The sequence below is a fragment of the Mytilus galloprovincialis genome, chromosome 8 (assembly GCF_965363235.1).
Source record: "Mytilus galloprovincialis chromosome 8, xbMytGall1.hap1.1, whole genome shotgun sequence".
In the NCBI taxonomy this organism is placed as follows: domain Eukaryota; kingdom Metazoa; phylum Mollusca; class Bivalvia; order Mytilida; family Mytilidae; genus Mytilus; species Mytilus galloprovincialis.
In genome coordinates, this window is record NC_134845.1 from 87,874,831 (window position 1) to 87,895,394 (window position 20,564).

At 32.5% G+C, this 20,564-nt stretch overlaps 1 protein-coding gene across 1 annotated transcript in view; it reads left to right on the top strand.

Moving 5' to 3' along the window:
• LOC143042756 (endoprotease aex-5-like) overlaps positions 1-9,594 on the top strand; it is a 43,235-nt gene extending 33,641 nt beyond the window's left edge. The window contains exons 15-17 of the mRNA XM_076215214.1: positions 2,242-2,454; positions 4,278-4,376; positions 9,310-9,594. Of these exons, the coding sequence (XP_076071329.1) occupies positions 2,242-2,454; positions 4,278-4,376; positions 9,310-9,512 (515 nt within the window). The 3' untranslated portion in view covers positions 9,513-9,594. The remainder of the gene's footprint in view (positions 1-2,241; positions 2,455-4,277; positions 4,377-9,309) is intronic.
• The last annotated feature ends 10,970 nt before the right edge of the window (positions 9,595-20,564 follow it).

A 20,564-nucleotide genomic window follows, 5' to 3' on the forward strand; every position in this document is an offset into this window, starting at 1 on the left:
CAAAACAAACCGGACATAGCTATATAATATAGTTAATTGCTACCTTAGTTTGCTATTGATAAGTATAGCAATGTGTATTGTTATTAAATGTAATATCAGTATTTAGTTCAAATATAATCTTAAATCAATCCTAATTCTATCTTATTTTTGAGATATAGTTTTAGTCATTCTAATGTGACGTCATTTTTGTGCTGTTTCAGAATTTCAAATGTGACGTAACATTTGTGCCTTTTCATTTCTTCGTGTGTGACGTCACTTTTATTTTTAACTTTTTGCGTTGAGGCCTTGACTAAGTCGGATGCGTCCATTTTTTTGTGTTGGTTTATGTAATGTATCCGGGTTTTGTTTTCTGTAATTAGTTAATACTTCAGTTTTATATCTTTTATATTCATTTGATAGAGGTTAGTAGATGTAAATTTGACTGTTTGCAATAGCATAAATTGTTCTTAACAATAAGGATGTTCTTATCCCAAGCAGAAAACCCTATTTGGCACAACTTTTTTGAACTTTTGATCCTCAGTGCGGTTCAACTTTGTACTTGTTTTGCCTTTCGAACTTTTATATTTGGGCGTCACTGGTAAGTCTTGTGTGGACGAGGCGCGTTTCTGGCGTATTGAATTTTTAAACTAATGCCTTTTGTTTTCAATTATTCTTGTGTTTCTTTGTCTAATATGTTCTCCTATTTATTTGTATTTTAGTCCTGTTATATTATGTGCCATTAAAGTTCGAGGTTCGGCATGCCACAAAACCAGGTTCAACCCGCCATTTTTTTCTTTAAAAATGTCCTGTGCCAAGTCAGGAATATAGCCATTGTTATATTGTAGTTCGTTTCTGGGTGTGATACATTTTAACGTTGTGTTTCCGTTGTGTCATTTGTTTTCTCTTGTGTTTGAGTGTGAATTCACATTACTATAAGACGTGTCACGGAACTTTTCTATCCCAAATTCGTGCATTTGGTTTAGATGTTGTATTTGTTATTCTCATCGTATTTTGTCTAATGCTTAGTCCGTTTCTGTGTGTGTTAGATTTTAATGTTGCGTCGTTGTTCTCCTCTTATATTTAATGCGTTTCCCTCAGTTTAAGTTTGTTACCCTGATTTTGTTTCTTGTCAATGGATTTACGAGTTTTGAACAGCGGTATACTACTGTTGCCTTTATTTACGTTGTTTTCTTAGTAAACTAGGTGTATATTTCGCATCAAATATAACAACAAGCTTGTTATTACATTAAATTCCCACAAATTAGAGTATCAACTAGTAATAATCACCATAATAAATTATGACCGGTTTACCTGATTTTGACATTATCACTGTTCAATATTTGTTTCGACACTTTTTCTGACCTGTGCGTGCAGGTAGTTAAGTGAAACTCAGAGTGTTTTATGGCTGTGATTTACATGTATAAAACAAACACAAAACTGAATTTGCTTGGTCTACTTCAAAACAGTGCTTGCTGCAATTCTTATGTCGAAATAGTTTTTCTTTAACAAAGAGAAAACATCTTAAAAAAATCTTCTTTAGTTCATTTTTTTTTATCTATTTTCTTTCTTTAAAGTAAGTTATTGTTTTGTATAACTAAATGAATACATGTATCCCTTTGATCGTGTAACATATACACTACCATCGGTGCCCTTTAGTCGAAAGAGGAAATAGTATTATTAATTTTAGTCATGTTCTTTAACTTGTATGCATTGCTGTTAATTTCATACATTATTCAGATGGTCATAATTAAAATGTTCGTTCTTATGTTGCACTGTTACACAAATGTCCCAGATAAGGTGAGGGTTGGGATCTAACTAAAATGTTTATTCCGTATGTATGTACCTGTCCCGAGTCATGAGTCTGTAATCTAGTGGTTTTCGTTTGTTTATGTGTTACATATGTGTTTTTCGTTCATTTTTTGTACATAAATTAAGCCGTTAGTTTTATCATTTGAATTTTTTTACAATTGTCATTCGGAGTCGTTTATTGCTGACTTTGCGATATGGGCGTTCCTCATTGTTGGAGGCCGTACAGTCAGCTATAGTTAATAATTTCTGTGTCATTTGATCTCTTGTGGATATTACCTCATTCGCTATCATACTGAATCTTTTTATTTATATGACATGTTGTCAATTATCATTTCATCCTTTACATGCATTGATGCACATAAAGCAAACTTTCATCAATCAATGAATCATTATTCATGTATTTGTCGAATTAAAATAGTATATATACTTTTTTTTTTGTATTTTACTTTAAAGGATACAATTGTACACTTGATAAATACGGTGTCAACTACAATGGATCAGTTAGTACAACGAAGACAGGTCGCAGATGTCAGCTTTGGCCACCCCGATATCAATATGATCAATTTCATAATTATTGCCGTAATCATAATAATGACTCACGGGGTCCATGGTGCTATACAAATGTTCAATATAGATTGTTTGAGTCTTGCAATATTCCATACTGTGGTAAGTTTTACATGTAACATGTTTGATCTCTTAATATGCCCAATCTTTCGGGTATTCGATGACACGTTCCTGGATATTATATAGTATAATCTGAAAAGCATAAACAAAATAATTTACATAATATATAAACATATGTCATCATAAATTAAGTGCAAGAAACAAAGATCGTCTAATAAAAAAGGCATATTTGAATAAAGTAAACAGTTGTACAATACTTATCTTTATCTTATTTGTTTTGTTTTGGAGTCCAGAATGTTAAGTTAATTTTTTAAATACCTTAGCTTTTATACACCAACACTCGATACTACTATTGAGATGCATGTTGAGTTCAAACATGGAAATGATGCATCGTGTAGTAATTCTTCTTGAAACAGTATTTCAACATTTTTACAACTATAAATGTTACAGTGATACACATGTATTGCAGTTATTAAAGCGCTGAATCACGCAACATTTGTTTAGAGCAATTTACAAAAGAACTTTTTGTTTATTCAGTTTCAGCTTTCACATGTGTTATACATTATAAAATCAAGATTAAATAATTTTGATAAAAAAGCAGCAAATATGCCCAGCTAAGCTCATACCACAAAGCACTTATATTAATATAAAAATATCACTTTATCTTTTTTGAAAAGTTTATAACTGAAATTCGATTCTTTTTTGTCTAATCTCAATCTAAAACATGTGTAGTCAAAAGAAATATGCGTTTGGTTTACCTTTTTTTAACACATTCTTGGAAATATGCATTTGAACTTGTCACGAAATTACTTTTTACAGTTTATATGGCAATATACATTTGTAAATACGAAAAGGGTGGAGCTAACCTGTGAAAGCGGTTTAACAGTTCAAGATAAGAGTACGTTGTAAAATAAATTGAAAAAGGCTGAACTTAACAGATGGATACAAATACATCTAACAAAAACCAACTCAAAATGAACTTGGACGGGTGCTTATACATCCACTTGAAATTGAAATACTAGTTAAAGATCTAAGAATACTCGCAGTATTTACAGCTAGTCCAAAGCCAATAACATGAAAAACAACAAATAAAAACAATCATGCATCATATGTATACAATACAACATATTTTCATCTTTATCAGTTTTTTTTCTGAAATATGTGGACATATGTCTACTGTTTTTTGTTTGTTAAGCACCTTAGTTTCAAGTCAATACAATATCTAACACATTTCTGCTTTGTTTTCTTTCCGTACGACTTATATACATATCCACTCATTAGATACATACATTAGCCTTTTGAATGAATTCATTGAAATATCCTGATGACAAAATCAGTTAGAAAACTAATACGTCAACCTAAGTTTATGTAATACAAAATAATAAAACTATTACTCTCAAGATTTTTTTACATCGGAACTCCTTCATTCATTGATTATGACATCAGGAATCCAATAAACTTTTTTGTTCCATTTTTTTTTTTATAAAATTGCCATTGCACTTAATTACTTCAAACCGGTTAGTTTTGATAGTTCATTGACAAGATATGTAGCTACATGTATCCTAGTGCGCATATCATAATGTGTTCTTTTATTTAAACTCATTGCGATTCTGAAATTTATTATTAACTATCATTTTCTAGGAATTAATCATATCTCTTATGAATTTCACGTTCAGACACACTTGCATTTGTAATACTTTCTTGATCAATATTCTATGACCTTGGTAAAATATTTCCTTCTGCTAAAGGTTGAAAAGTTCAATATTTGTTTGCTCTTATTCCGTTTGTTCGAACCGGAATTAAAGTTGATATATGTTGAATTGTATACAGACATGACAGACGGTTATATTTTTCTTCTTAAATAGGTACAGTACAAAGCGCCAAAATTATTTTCCATGGTTTGGTCTATCCCCCAAAGCGTCCGTTAAGAGAGCATTGTACAGAAACAAATCGAAACTATAAAGGTATTTAAACAGTTATATTTGAGAATATGTATGTAGTATTGTTTAATTGCTAGTATATTGTATTTTGAAATATATTCACACAACTTACAGTGATTTAATTAAACAAATGTATAAAACGGTGTATATGATAATTTTTATTCCAGGCTTCTCAGCAATTAATGTTACTCAAAGGGGCACAAACTACGAGATAAATAATTAAAGAGCTTCGTTATAAGCGTATGATACGCCCGTTGCCCTTTTGTAGCTTGTCTATGTGCTTTAAATGATGTTTTTCAACACAAAAATTTCCTTGGCCGTTTCCGACATTTTTTTTCAAGAAGAAAAAATTCCAATACTGTACAACATCAAATCAGAAATTATATAAAAAAACAAAAGGGTACTTAGTTCAATAGCTATAAACAAGTCACCATAGTTGCATCATAAACTGCTGAAAGCATTTTTGATTTATTATCTGAAAATGATTTCAACAAATACATTTCTTTGGCCGTTTCCGACATTTTTTTTCAAGAAGAAATATTCCACATCTGTACAGCATCAAATCTGAGTGGGAAAAAATTCTCATTTTTTTTAAGAATAACATTGCATTACACCAAATATGTAACATTTAAAATTTATACAAATCAAAAGGGATCTTACATCAATACATATAAACAATTCACCAAAGTCAAAATTAGTGAAAGTGGTTTTGAGTTATTGTCTAAAACTGGAAAAATTCCCCTTTTTAAGTATAAAAATACATGACTGAAAATCGTAAAATCTGAAATTTATCAAAATTGAAAGGTAGCTAAAGTCAACAGATATAAATAAGTCACCAAAGTTTCATAAAATTTTGTGAAAGTGTTAATGAGTGATTGTCCGAAAACTGGAAAATCCACCCTTTTTTTAGCATAGAAATTTACAACATGGAAACGAAAAATCTGAAATTTGTAAAAATCGAAAGGGAGCTTACATCAATTGATAAACACATTTTGATTCAAAGAATGTCAATATTGAAGTAAAACAAAGGTAAAAAAATGTGATAAACTGATTCGATCCATAAAAAAAAATCATTCTTAAACAGGTAAAAACGATGATAAACACATTGTTTTAATCAAATAATATAAAATTAAACAGACCTAGAAAATTGCAATAGCACGAGTTCGATTTATTTATATCTATATTTATATTTGGATACTATCTTATGTTTATAAACAAGCTTCTGGTCAAGTTTAGTAAAAATCCAAAAAAGTTTAAAAAAGATATTAAAATTTTAAAAACCTTTAACCTTAGTGAATATAGTGTTTCCTGGAAGAAAAACAAACTCCATTTATAAGTAAAATACTGAAAAAACAGATTTTTATGCCCCATTTATGGGCATTATGTTTTCTGCTTTGTGCGTCCCCCTGTTTGTTCGTCCGTCCGTCCTTCCATCCGTTCGTCCCGCTTCAGGTTACAGTTTTTGGTTGAGGTAGGTTTAAGTTTTTGGTCGAGGTAGTTATTGGTGAAGTTGAAGTCCAATCGACTTGAAACTTAGTATATATGTTCCCAATGATATGATCTTTCTAATTTTAATGGCAAATTAGAGATTTTACCCCATTTTTACGGTCCAATGAACATAGAAAATGATAGTGCGGATTGGTCATCCGTGTACTTAAGACACATTCTTGTTTTTTACAAAACTTATTTCTGGATACTATCATTTGATCATAAACAAGCTTCTGTCCAAGTTTGTTAGAAATCAAGGATAGTTTAAGAAAGTTATTAAAATTTAAAAAAAATTAACAACAGAGTGAATTTTTGTGGCCGATGCCAACTACGTCGCAAACTATGTAGTCGACGACGGAATGTAGGAAAACTATGTCTAGCTTTTTCTGCAAAAGTCGACAATGGCCCGACAAAAATGACAACAATAGTCTATTACAATATTACAAGAAATTCAAATATGGGATTCAGATACAAGTTTGGAAAATATATATAAACCGTCTCTTCTTTGTTTACTATGTTCTACATCATAATTGCAATTCATGTTATCCGTGACTTAAGAGCTTCTTCTTGTCTATTTTAAGTTGAATTTGTTATGCATTTTACTGTTTTAGTTTTGCATACTGACTTGCATTAACATCAATATTTCTATGAAACAAAACAAATGAGATGCTCTCGCCTTCGATTGAAAATTAATATATCGATAGTTTATAATTCATTGTTATGCTTGATTTGTTTGATACCCGGGTTGACATTCACTTCATATTCCGACATGTTCATTGTGTAACACGACTTTACCAAATATATCATATCTGAATATTATCCTGTAATACTACAAAGGTATAAAAATATCGTTTTCCCTGTCACATTAGATAACCTTTTCACTTCATTTTACGCTGACTGTGTTTTCCATAAACCCATCTAAAATTTTATAATCTTTTAATATATTTTAAGTAGGAAATTTCAACTCGGTTAACATTTACTAATCGATTATTCGTTGGATTTACCGAGCGATACTCAAGTACTCGCTAGGTAAAAACTTATGATGACTCATCATTGTTTGAAAAAGATCGTGTTAGTTTTTTCTAGGAAGAGGCGATATCTCAACTTTGTAAGGTGTTTACAGTCCTGCTAATGAAAATGTATGCTCTAACGGTACAGAGATAGGGAAAATTGTAAGCCTTTGAAAAGTACTCTTCTTCATATATCCAATATCTTTTTAGAGGAAATTTAAATGACAGTTAAACGAAAACACTCGAATGGAAATTAATTTTGATTAATATTAAATTTTCTGTGAGCCGCTCTCAATACAAATATGTTTTGTTTAGCTGAAGAAAGCAAGACCATTTTAATATGAAACCGATTAGTCGACTATCATTTGGCAATCGATATCGGTATTACCGAGCGATACTCGAGTATTCGATAACAAGTTGACATTCCTAATTATGAGCTATGAGTGAATTCTTTGAAACGAATACATTTGATGAAAAATTGATATAAAATGTGATTTTGTAATCTAAAAAAAATAAAGACTTTTTAAAATGAATCCCGTCATTAAATAAAACCAGTTTGCGTTCATAGAGTTTACACTTTTTATTGTATTTGTCGAAGAAAATATACTACTGTCGAAGCACGCAAAAAATCTGCTAACATAAACCATGGCGAGCACATGCATAGAAACGGACTATTTGATAAACACTGCCATATTCTCGACTTGGTACAGAACGTGTTAAATGTAGGGAAAATGGTGGGATGAACCTGGTTTAATAGATAACCATGATGAAAGCGAGAAGTCTAGCTATGTTAAAAGAAATCGATAGAATGACTACACTTATTGACAGGGAAACAGTTCAAACAAACGCACAGAGAAACGCAAAAAATAAACAATACATTGTAATATGATAGAACATTAAAACGGGTAAACTACAGAATACTATGAACATCTTCCTTTAACGATATCATAGGACACAATAAAAAGTGACGTATATGTAATTTTGAAATTCATAGTTATATGGAACGAGTTTTGACAATTTACAATATTAGTCCAAACAACTACCATAATTATAACGGTATTGAAATGCTATTTTGAGTTAATTCTGTGACCACGTCATGATAATTTGACAATCAATAATTTATAAAATTACTATATAAATATAATACATATGTTATAATATACATAATAAGTTAACTCGAGAATAAGTCATATGTGAAATGTACAGAATTATCGATGTTCATGATTGTAGACAAAAAAACTAATTTTTGGCTGTATATTTATCAAATATAAAACAATTGCACTATCGACGTTTTCATGCAAAGTGGTAGACATAATCTAAATACCTAATCAAATTAAATGTCGTTTCAAAAAAGAGGGGTCTTTAAACTCGTTTTCAAGTTGAATCAGTTTGAATAATACAATCGGTTGAAAACTGCAACTTTTCCCGATAGGTCACAGTTTGACGTCGCGAAAATAACAGTACGATAGCAACGTCATTACCTCCACTAAAACTTAATCGTATGCCCTTAAGTAGCAAAAGAAAGATAATTCGGTCATATTGATCTTAACATAATCAGGAATGATTTAATAATACATTTTCAAGTAATGATCAGCCTGTCAATCAATTTTCAGATTACTTGCCGTCGATAGGTTTGGAACTGTTCAGATGTCTTGCTTGGACAGAACTGATTAGGCCACAATGGATAATTTTGAAACTTGATCAGTTTATTTTCAATAGGAAATAAAATCATGTGAATTGTAAATACCACCCTCTGTTTGTGATCCAAGTGAGAAACATCTCAGGAAAAGTTATTACGGACTAGTGATTTGTTTTTACCATATATCGGATGCCATTAACTGTTCACAAAACGTCACCGTCTTGAAATACTTACTAGGTTTTTCTACTTCAGGAATACATTACCTAAGCTGTACTTTGCCAAACTTTTAGGAATAAATGATCCTCATTTCTCTTCAACTCCGAACGTTATTTTGCCTTTTGACTTTTTTTATTCGATCGGCACTGATGACTCTTTTGAAGACGAAACACGCATCTGGCGCGAATACAAAACTTCAACTCTGGTATGAATAATGAGTTTATTCAATTGAAAAACTGAAACTGACTAAATAAAGATTGGTTTAGATATGTAGGAACAGTTTAGATCCAATTTACCTCTCTTACTAAACATTTTTTGCTAGATGTAATGCCACCAAATAATAGTACATCCTATCTGCTTCCATACAAAAAAGTACGAAAAGTACAAAAAGTTACATGGTTATTAAAGCTTATGCAAAGAAAAAACACGTATGTAAGTTTTATATGTATACTTCCCGTCTTGGTTATTTTCAAGGACAGATAAGGTAAACGCAATAGTGTGATAACACATGTAAGTGTACGTCTATTTTATATGTGTATGCTGTTTTTATTGAAATATTGACCACTATGTTATATTATTTTGATTAACTTATAATATTTTTCAGATACTGATACAGTTGATTTTGGACGGAAAAGGCATTCGCTTGAAGACACAAATAAATCGACACACAATTCAATTGGCGCTGAGAGAAGTTCAAAGACAATTTCAATCGGTGTCGGAATAGGCGTTGGTTTATTTGTCATATTGATAACCGTTCTGGTGTTCGTTAAGAGAAGCACCATCATACAAAGAATAAGACATAAATAACTTTATTGAAAAATTGAACTTACCTTTATCAAATCAATGACAATACAATAATTTTTCAAATAAAAGCAACCTTTATATTTCAGACATTCTAGATAAAAAGTTGTGTTACCTGTACATTAATCTGACATCAGCATTAAGTTGTTACAGCCCACCATGTAATAGTCCCCTTCGAGAAAAGGAATTCGAGAAGTTATTTACCAAAGGAGTAGGTCCAGTAAGGACCGATTTTGGTCTCAAATTTCAGGTTCATCTGACGAAAGATTTTGACCACTTTTTAAACACTTAAGTGTCTATTTCATTTGATTCAATTAATTTATGTGAAAGAATTTAACTAATTTTGTCATTAAAAACGATCCGATTCAAGCTCAGATATGAAAGACATTTTTCAGCTGGTTTTTGTCAAAAATAAAAGTGGCCTCATCCGTGTTCATCCTTAACCTTTGTATATGTTATGTATTATCATCAAATACAACTTACATTTCAATATTTATGATGACCACGAATGCGACCACTTTCGATTTACACAGACACCGTCTAAAATTTAACTCAAATGCTATAATTCTGAAGATTTCAGTAATTTAGCATGATTTAATGGTGCTAATATCCGATATATGTGCATTGTATTGTAAAAAAAAACAGCCCATATTTATGTATCAGAAGCATTCGTCTATCCAATAAATAACTAAAAGTTTACATTTTAACAATTTTGTAAAACTGCTATATTTTTTGGCCAAAATGGAGTCTTACCGGACGACCTACTCCTAAATGGTTTTTATTCCATTTCTTAATATCTGTATATGGAGTTTTTTTTCTCTAAGAACGATATGTCTTTCTATTGACGATATATATACAATATAAGATCAATGTCAGGAAAATATAGTCTTTTTTACATTATTCTGAGAAACTGGAGAAGGGCGAAGTTTTACCGAGTCCTTCCCCAGTTTTGCGCCGAATAAAAAAAAAATTATATAAAATTATAATCCTGGTAATTTTGATAACTATTTACACCACTGGGCCGATGCCACTGCTGGTGGACGTTTCGTCCCCGAGGGTATCACCAGCCCAGTAGTCAGCACTTCGGTGTTGACATGAAAATCAATTATATGGTCATTTTTATAAATTTTCTGTTTACAAAACCTTGAATTTTTCGAAAAACTAAGGATTTTCTTACCCCAGGAGTAGATTACCTTCGCCGTATTTGGCTCAACTTTTTGGAATTTTGGATCCTCAATGCTCTTCAACTTTGTATTGATTTGGCTTTTTAACTATTTTGATCTGAGCGTCACTGATGAGTCTTTTGTAGACGAAACGCGCGTCTGGCGTATAAAATTATAATCCTGGTAATTTTGATAACTATTTACACCACTGGGCCGATGCCACTGCTGGTGGACGTTTCGTCCCCGAGGGTATCACCAGCCCAGTAGTCAGCACTTCGGTGTTGACATGAAAATCAATTATATGGTCATTTTTATAAATTTTCTGTTTACAAAACCTTGAATTTTTCGAAAAACTAAGGATTTTCTTACCCCAGGATTATTACCTTAGCCGTATTTGGCACAACTTTTTAGAATTTTGGATTCTCAATGCTCTTCAACTTTGTATTGATTTGGCTTATTAACTATTTTGATCTGAGCGTCACTGATGAGTCTTTTGTAGACGAAACGCGCGTCTGGCGTATAAAATTATAATCCTGGTAATTTTGATAACTATTTACACCACTGGGCCGATGCCACTACTGGTGGACGTTTCGTCCCCGAGGGTATCACCAGCCCAGTAGTCAGCACTTCGGTGTTGACATGAAAATCAATTATATAATCATTTTTATAAATTTTCTGTTTACGAAACCTTGAATTTTTCGAATACTAAGGATTTTCTTACCCCAGGAGTAGATTACCTTAGCCGTACTTGGCACAACTTTTTGGAATTTTGGATCCTCAATGCTCTTCAACTTTGTATTGATTTGGCTTTTTAACTATTTTGATCTGAGCGTCACTGATGAGTCTTTTGTAGACGAAACGCGCGTCTGGCGTATAAAATTATAATCCTGGTAATTTTGATAACTATTTACATCACTGGGCCGATGCCACTGCTGGTGGACGTTTCGTCCCCGAGGGTATCACCAGCCCAGTCGTCAGCATTTCGGTGTTGACATGAAAATCAATTATATGGTCATTTTTATAAATTTTCTGTTTACAAAACCTTGAATTTTTCGAAAAACTAAGGATTTTCTTACCCCAGGAGTAGATTACCTTAGCCGTACTTAGCACAACTTTTTGGAATTTTGGATTCTCAATGCTTTTCAACTTTGTATTGATTTGGCTTTTTAACTATTTTGATCTGAGCGTCACTGATGAGTCTTTTGTAGACGAAACGCGCGTCTGGCGTATAAAATTATAATCCTGGTAATTTTGATAACTATTTACACCACTGGGCCGATGCCACTGCTGGTGGACGTTTCGTCCCCGAGGGTATCACCAGCCCAGTAGTCAGCACTTCGGTGTTGACATGAAAATCAATTATATGGTCATTTTTATAAATTTTCTGTTTACAAAACCTTGAATTTTTCGAAAAACTAAGGATTTTCTTACCCCAGGATTATTACCTTAGCCGTATTTGGCACAACTTTTTAGAATTTTGGATTCTCAATGCTCTTCAACTTTGTATTGATTTGGCTTATTAACTATTTTGATCTGAGCGTCACTGATGAGTCTTTTGTAGACGAAACGCGCGTCTGGCGTATAAAATTATAATCCTGGTAATTTTGATAACTATTTACACCACTGGGCCGATGCCACTACTGGTGGACGTTTCGTCCCCGAGGGTATCACCAGCCCAGTAGTCAGCACTTCGGTGTTGACATGAAAATCAATTATATAATCATTTTTATAAATTTTCTGTTTACGAAACCTTGAATTTTTCGAATACTAAGGATTTTCTTACCCCAGGAGTAGATTACCTTAGCCGTACTTGGCACAACTTTTTGGAATTTTGGATCCTCAATGCTCTTCAACTTTGTATTGATTTGGCTTTTTAACTATTTTGATCTGAGCGTCACTGATGAGTCTTTTGTAGACGAAACGCGCGTCTGGCGTATAAAATTATAATCCTGGTAATTTTGATAACTATTTACATCACTGGGCCGATGCCACTGCTGGTGGACGTTTCGTCCCCGAGAGTATCACCAGCCCAGTAGTCAGCACTTCGGTGTTGACATGAAAATCAATTATATGGTCATTTTTATAAATTTTCTGTTTACAAAACCTTGAATTTTTCGAAAAACTAAGGATTTTCTTACCCCAGGAGTAGATTACCTTAGCCGTACTTAGCACAACTTTTTGGAATTTTGGATTCTCAATGCTTTTCAACTTTGTATTGATTTGGCTTTTTAGCTATTTTGATCTGAGCGTCACTGATGAGTCTTTTGTAGACGAAACGCGCGTCTGGCGTATAAAATTATAATCCTGGTAATTTTGATAACTATTTACACCACTGGGCCGATGCCACTGCTGGTGGACGTTTCGTCCCCGAGGGTATCACCAGCCCAGTAGTCAGCACTTCGGTGTTGACATGAAAATCAATTATATGGTCATTTTTATAAATTTTCTGTTTACAAAACCTTGAATTTTTCGAAAAACTAAGGATTTTCTTACCCCAGGATTATTACCTTAGCCGTATTTGGCACAACTTTTTAGAATTTTGGATTCTCAATGCTCTTCAACTTTGTATTGATTTGGCTTATTAACTATTTTGATCTGAGCGTCACTGATGAGTCTTTTGTAGACGAAACGCGCGTCTGGCGTATAAAATTATAATCCTGGTAATTTTGATAACTATTTACACCACTGGGCCGATGCCACTACTGGTGGACGTTTCGTCCCCGAGGGTATCACCAGCCCAGTAGTCAGCACTTCGGTGTTGACATGAAAATCAATTATATAATCATTTTTATAAATTTTCTGTTTACGAAACCTTGAATTTTTCGAATACTAAGGATTTTCTTACCCCAGGAGTAGATTACCTTAGCCGTACTTGGCACAACTTTTTGGAATTTTGGATCCTCAATGCTCTTCAACTTTGTATTGATTTGGCTTTTTAACTATTTTGATCTGAGCGTCACTGATGAGTCTTTTGTAGACGAAACGCGCGTCTGGCGTATAAAATTATAATCCTGGTAATTTTGATAACTATTTACATCACTGGGCCGATGCCACTGCTGGTGGACGTTTCGTCCCCGAGAGTATCACCAGCCCAGTAGTCAGCACTTCGGTGTTGACATGAAAATCAATTATATGGTCATTTTTATAAATTTTCTGTTTACAAAACCTTGAATTTTTCGAAAAACTAAGGATTTTCTTACCCCAGGAGTAGATTACCTTAGCCGTATTTGGCACAACTTTTTAGAATTTTGGATCCTCAATGCTCTTCAACTTTGTATTGATTTGGCTTATTAACTATTTTGATCTGAGCGTCACTGATGAGTCTTTTGTAGACGAAACGCGCGTCTGGCGTATAAAATTATAATCCTGGTAATTTTGATAACTATTTACACCACTGGGCCGATGCCACTGCTGGTGGACGTTTCGTCCCCGAGGGTATCACCAGCCCAGTAGTCAGCACTTCGGTGTTGACATGAAAATCAATTATATGGTCATTTTTATAAATTTTCTGTTTACAAAACCTTGAATTTTTCGAAAAACTAAGGATTTTCTTACCCCAGGAGTAGATTACCTTAGCTGTATTTGGCACAACTTTTTGGAATTTTGGATCCTCAATGCTCTTCAACTTTGTATTGATTTGGCTTTTTAACTATTTTGATCTGAGCGTCACTGATGAGTCTTTTGTAGACGAAACGCGCGTCTGGCGTTATAAAATTATAATCCTGGGAATTTTGATAACTATATACCTTTATGACATTGACCTAATATTGTTTTTATACTACAACTTAAGTTAATACATTGATAGCTTTTTTAAATCGCAACACAACTTTCAAACTTATTTTCATGCCTTGATGTACCCCTGTTTGTGGAGAAAGGGTTTCATGATGAAATTGACTATATACAAAATATAGCTGTGTAACTTATTTATAAGGAAATAAACACAGCTAGTTGCAGTGTAAATTTGATCTATGATACAATTTAAATACAAAACCAATAAAATCAGAAGTGAATAACTAAAAGACCAACAGTAGTATACTGCTGTGAAATGTTAAAATTTCTCAAAAGAACAATAACCTTGGACAAAAAGCCGCAAAATACTAATAATATACACAGGTTAATGAAAATAACTTTGTTGTAAGGTTGAATTTGAGACGGAAATATGTTATACCAAATAAATAACTGTTCGTCGTACGAATAAGTGAACATTTATAGTTATACCAAACACTTGTCAAGGCTGTTTTATAGACGTGATATAACTTTGAATTAGTAAACATGAAATAACAAAGAAGCATTACAAATAGTATCAACAAGTCAAATTTACAAGGAAGTACGTTTTGAGAGTACTCGCAGTTATGACAGCTAGTTTAAATTTTAAAAAATCATGCATCAGAGACTTAAATCAACTAAAAGACATCCCAGGGACTTAGTATGCTAACCTCATCGTCATTCAAAGAAGCCATGACTTGTGCAATTCCAAAATTGAATGTTGCAAGAATTAGAAGAATGGTTAGGAGTAAATTTCTTTAAAGAAAAACATGAATGTGAATGTGTTTTTATATCTTTCGTTTGAAAGAATAACAATTTAGTTATGTTTTAATATTTGATAACAAAAACGATATTTGTAGCAATGCAAACAGTATTCAAAGATATAATTACAACATTGGTAATATAACCTTTACTAATAATTCTATTTAAAATTTCAATGAGTTTACACGGATCACAAAGTGATGCATTGATCATATACCGCATAGAGCAAAAGGAATATCGCCGTCTAAAAAAAGGTAGATAACAGTTCAGTGCAGACCAAGCATTACTTAAAGTTGACGCACGTTATCGTCTCGTGCACATATTTCGTACGTTAACTTCAATTTTCCGTTTACTACTAAATGTGCGTTTCCTTGAATTACTTTATCGCGGTCAGAATGGAAATTTCTAATGTTTACCCGAGTAAACGCACGTTTTTTCTGTGAACGTTTACACAGTATTAAGCGGGCGTTTATTTCAGATTTCATAAGTGATCTTTACTAGTAAACGCCAATTTCCCTGATTAGGTTATCGTGATCAGAATTGAAATTTCTAATGTCTACCCGAGTATACGCACGTTTATTCTGTGTGCATTTAGACATTGGTAAACAGGCGTTTATTTAATAATTCACAAGTTTATTTTTACGTGCACTTAAGAGTAAACGGGCTTTTACCTCAGATTTTTACGTGCACTTGACAGTTAAAGCGCATTTACTTTTCGCGTTAACTGATTGTTTAAATTATTAAATATACTTCCTTTACATTTTGAACATTTACTTTATTTTGTTAAAACAACGTTTATCTTATCATTTTACGTCTATTTGTTGAAAACCGTAACGGTTACCGTGAATTCAAAGACACTTTTAATACAACATATAAATTTTATTTATTGCAAACAAGCAGTTCCAATAACTTTAAGTCGCGGAATTTCTATATTTTTCTTTTCAAACGTAACATGTACAAATATCGACTCACAAAAATATTGCCATACAAGTTACTATACTCGTTAGACTGTATAGATATTATATACATACAAAATATCTTTTTCATTTCATATTATTATAAAAAATTAAACACTTAGTAATAGCTTTGATCGACGAATATAAATGCGCCTGTCCCAAGTCGGGAGCCTCTGGCCTTTGTTAGTCTGGTATGATTTTTAATTTTAGTTTCTTGTGTTTTATTCTGAGTTAAGTATGACGTCCATAATCACTGAATTTGTATGCATATTTGCTAAGGAGCTAGATAAAGGACGCCTACTGATGCGGGAGTTTCTCGCTACATTGAAGATCCATGTCAATGTAATTCACACTCTGGTTTGCCTTGGATTTTGATTCTGTTTTTGCCAATTGTTTAAACAAAAATTGTACAGTGTAGGGATATATAAGGTGTTGTATAATTATGAACCATCCGTCAATTTAGTCAGACTTATCCTTACGAATTTTAAATAACAACTGGGACGTCCAAAAAATATACTCATACATCTGAACATGAATTAAATATTTACCCCTGGACGTTAAGCTACAAACAAAATCAATCAATCGAGATAATATACTAACAGTATAGTATTAGTATTCCAAGAAGAGAACTTCTCAAAGTATTCATTGTGAAGTACAAATGAAGTCATGCAGTCATGTTACTGTTGGATGATCCGTGTTATAGTTTTATGTTGAATAAAATCCATTCCAAACTACTGACTTTAGTAACGGTTCATTATCATGGATATACAGATGAAATACTGGTCCTCCTAATTGGTGCGGACAAAATTTTGTAGTCATTGTGTTCCAATATTACTGTCAATTGTATAATACAATCCATCCTGACACAGAAAAAAATTACTTCACTATACGACTATATAGATTTACATAATAAAATGCAAATATGGTCAGTTTGCGATATGAAAATTACAGAATATCTTTTTACTCAAAATTGAAACAGACAAACTTTTGTTGTCGTTGTGTTAAAATATTACTGTCATTTTATTATACAGTTTATTCTGAAATAGAAATATTACTGGTTTACTATGAGGCTACAGTAGGGAATAACAAATTGTAATTTTAGTATCGATTTTCCCCTTAGAAGTTATAATATGAAATATAGAAAAGGACAACTACTGCTGTTTATATTAGATTAAGTAAAAGTAAGTTCCTTTGGATAAACGTAGGTTGCATATTAAGAGAACTCTAGATTAGTCAACGAAAATATATCATCAAGATAACGGTTAGTATTGTTGAATGTATCAATGACGTGTCTTTACTGAGTTTTGTCATAAACCGAGATTCATAGCAATACATGACTACATCCGCGAAGTAAGTGCCCTTCAGAATGACAACTACCAGTCGATAAACTTTATCGCCGATACGTACACATATGGTATCCAGAAGCAAATTTACAGCTTCAAACATATCTTCACATTTCCAGTAAGTGTATCTAGAATACCTTCCCCTTTCGTTACAGAAAAAGGTTGTAAATGAGTTACTGCAAATGAATTTGAAATGAGATTTTTTCAAAAACCATTTAATTAAATATGAAAACTTTTGCTAGTGAAGATAGTGTGGAAGTGTAGTGTTGAGAGTAGAAGAATCATAACTCTAAACAGAATTAAGGACAATTAAATATATGTATGTTATCTTAATCATCTAAAGAATTTTTAACACTTCAAAAATAATTAATACCATTATTTTAAGATATGTTACAAAACTTAAGAAGTAGTTCTTGATAATAGTAAGGGACGTTGTTAGAAGCACTGTTAGATTAGTAGTGGAACACTTACTAGATGCAGAGATGAAACGGATTTAAATGTTTTTTGGTCACTTTAGGTAACGAGTACATAAGAAGGATAATTGTAGGACTGTTTTTACCATACTTTCAAATAATGTAAAATCTTGAAACCAAACACATTTAAAATTAAAAGTAAAAATGTTCTAGGAAAAAAACTAAAAAGATACAACAATACAAACAGAGCTAACCCCTGGGTTTTACTTTAACATAAAACAGTATATTGCATCTGTAATATTAGTATGTCGGATCTGTTGCCCTACATCCCTTCGAGTAATATAAGTCGAATATACAATTGATTACATTGTAATAGTATGTGCTTTTCAGTAATGACAGTTTCACATCATATTGTAACACCAAACCTGCAATTTGCTTTATCCAGAATGTAAGTACCCTTAGAGAAAAAAATTCACCTCACAACCTCTGAAGAGGTTAAATGTCCTGTAACATAATTTGTAAACCGAAATTGGGACAAATAAGCATTTTACAACCATCTACTCCTCTGAAACTACTCATCCAAATGTACACAAAATTAGCCAAAATCATTCCTAAGGTTATTAGTTTAAATTAATTTTCGATGAAATCGTCTGCGATCTAAGATGGATGGCATGACAAAAAAAATAGTTAATTTTGGCTTATATTTCTGAAGCAAAAAGCATTTACAGCAAATGTAACACGCGTTAACATGTTCATCACACAAGATGTGTATGGCTTTCTAGGCGAATTAAACACACGTTATTGGGTAAATGCTCTGTGTTGGTAATTTAAAGGAGAGAGAACTGGAACAGTCATAACCTGTACAAAAATTAACTTGAAGCAGACTGTTTGAACGCTTTTCAAGTTACCTCGAGAAATTTTAAATATGTATTATATAAATAAAGGCAACAGTAGTATACCGCTGTTCGAAATTCATAAATCGCTTGAGAAAAAAACAAATCCGGGTTTCATACTAAAACTGAGGAAAACACATCAAATATAAGAGGAGATCTACGACACAACAGAAACACAACAATAAAATGTAACACGCACAAACACGAATTTTAATATAACAATGGCCACTTTCCTGACTTAATAAAGGTCATTTTAAGAAATAAATAATTGGTTGAACCTGGTTTGGTGGCTAGCCAAAACTCGCACTTTTATGGCAAAGTTAAATCTAACACAAAAATGACACCAGTACATGGAAGTAATACAGTACAAATTAATGCAACAACATTCAGGACAGAGAATAAAGCAAATAAAGATTACAATATAGTAAACTAAGACAACGAAACAACAGAAAGTGAAAAAAAAACCGACGATACAACACACAGAAACAAACTATACGAAAACAATTGCCATTTCCCTGACTGTACAGGACAATTTTTCAGAAAAAAATGGTGGGTTGTAATTGTTTTGGCTTTCGAACTTTTTGTTATCTGAGCGACACTAATTAGTCCTTTGTGGACGAAACGTGCGTCTTACGTACTAAATTTTAAACCTGGTACCTTTTGTTAGCTATTATTCGTGTGTTTTTCTGTCCCATATGTTCTCCCATTTATTTGTATTGTAGTCCTGTCATGTAGAGTTGTCATTTAATGTTAAATTTAACATTGCCATACAAGCGTGAGGTTTGGCTAACCACAAAACAAGGTTCAACCCACCATTTTTTTCAGAAAAATTGTCCTGTACAGTTTTGTGTTAGATTTAACTTTGCCATAAAAGTGCGAGTTTTGGCTAGCCACCAAACCAGGTTCAACCAATTATTTATTTCTTAAAATGACCTTTATTAAGTCAGGAAAGTGGCCATTGTTATATTAAAATTCCTGTTGTGCGTGTTACATTTTATTGTTGTGTTTCTGTTGTGTCGTAGATCTCCTCTTATATTTGATGTGTTTTCCTCAGTTTTAGTATGAAACCCGGATTTGTTTTTTTCTCAAGCGATTTATGAATTTCGAACAGCGGTATACTACTGTTGCCTTTATTTATATAATACATATTTAAAATTTCTCGAGGTAACTTGAAAAGCGTTCAAACAGTCTGCTTCAAGTTAATTTTTGTACAGGTTATGACTGTTCCAGTTCTCTCTCCTTTAAATTACCAACGCAGAGCATTAACCCAATAACGTGTGTTTAATTCGCCTAGAAAGCCATACACATCTTGTGTGATGAACATGTTAACGCGTGTTACATTTGCTGTAAATGCTTTTTGCTTCAGAAATATAAGCCAAAATTAACTATTTTTTTGTCATGCCATCCATCTTAGATCGCAGACGATTTCATCGAAAATTAATTTAAACTAATAACCTTAGGAATGATTTTGGCTAATTTTGTGTACATTTGGATGAGTAGTTTCAGAGGAGTAGATGGTTGTAAAATGCTTATTTGTCCCAATTTCGGTTTACAAATTATGTTACAGGACATTTAACCTCTTCAGAGGTTGTGAGGTGAATTTTTTTCTCTAAGGGTACTTACATTCTGGATAAAGCAAATTGCAGGTTTGGTGTTACAATATGATGTGAAACTGTCATTACTGAAAAGCACATACTATTACAATGTAATCAATTGTACATTCGACTTATATTACTCGAAGGGATGTAGGGCAACAGATCCGA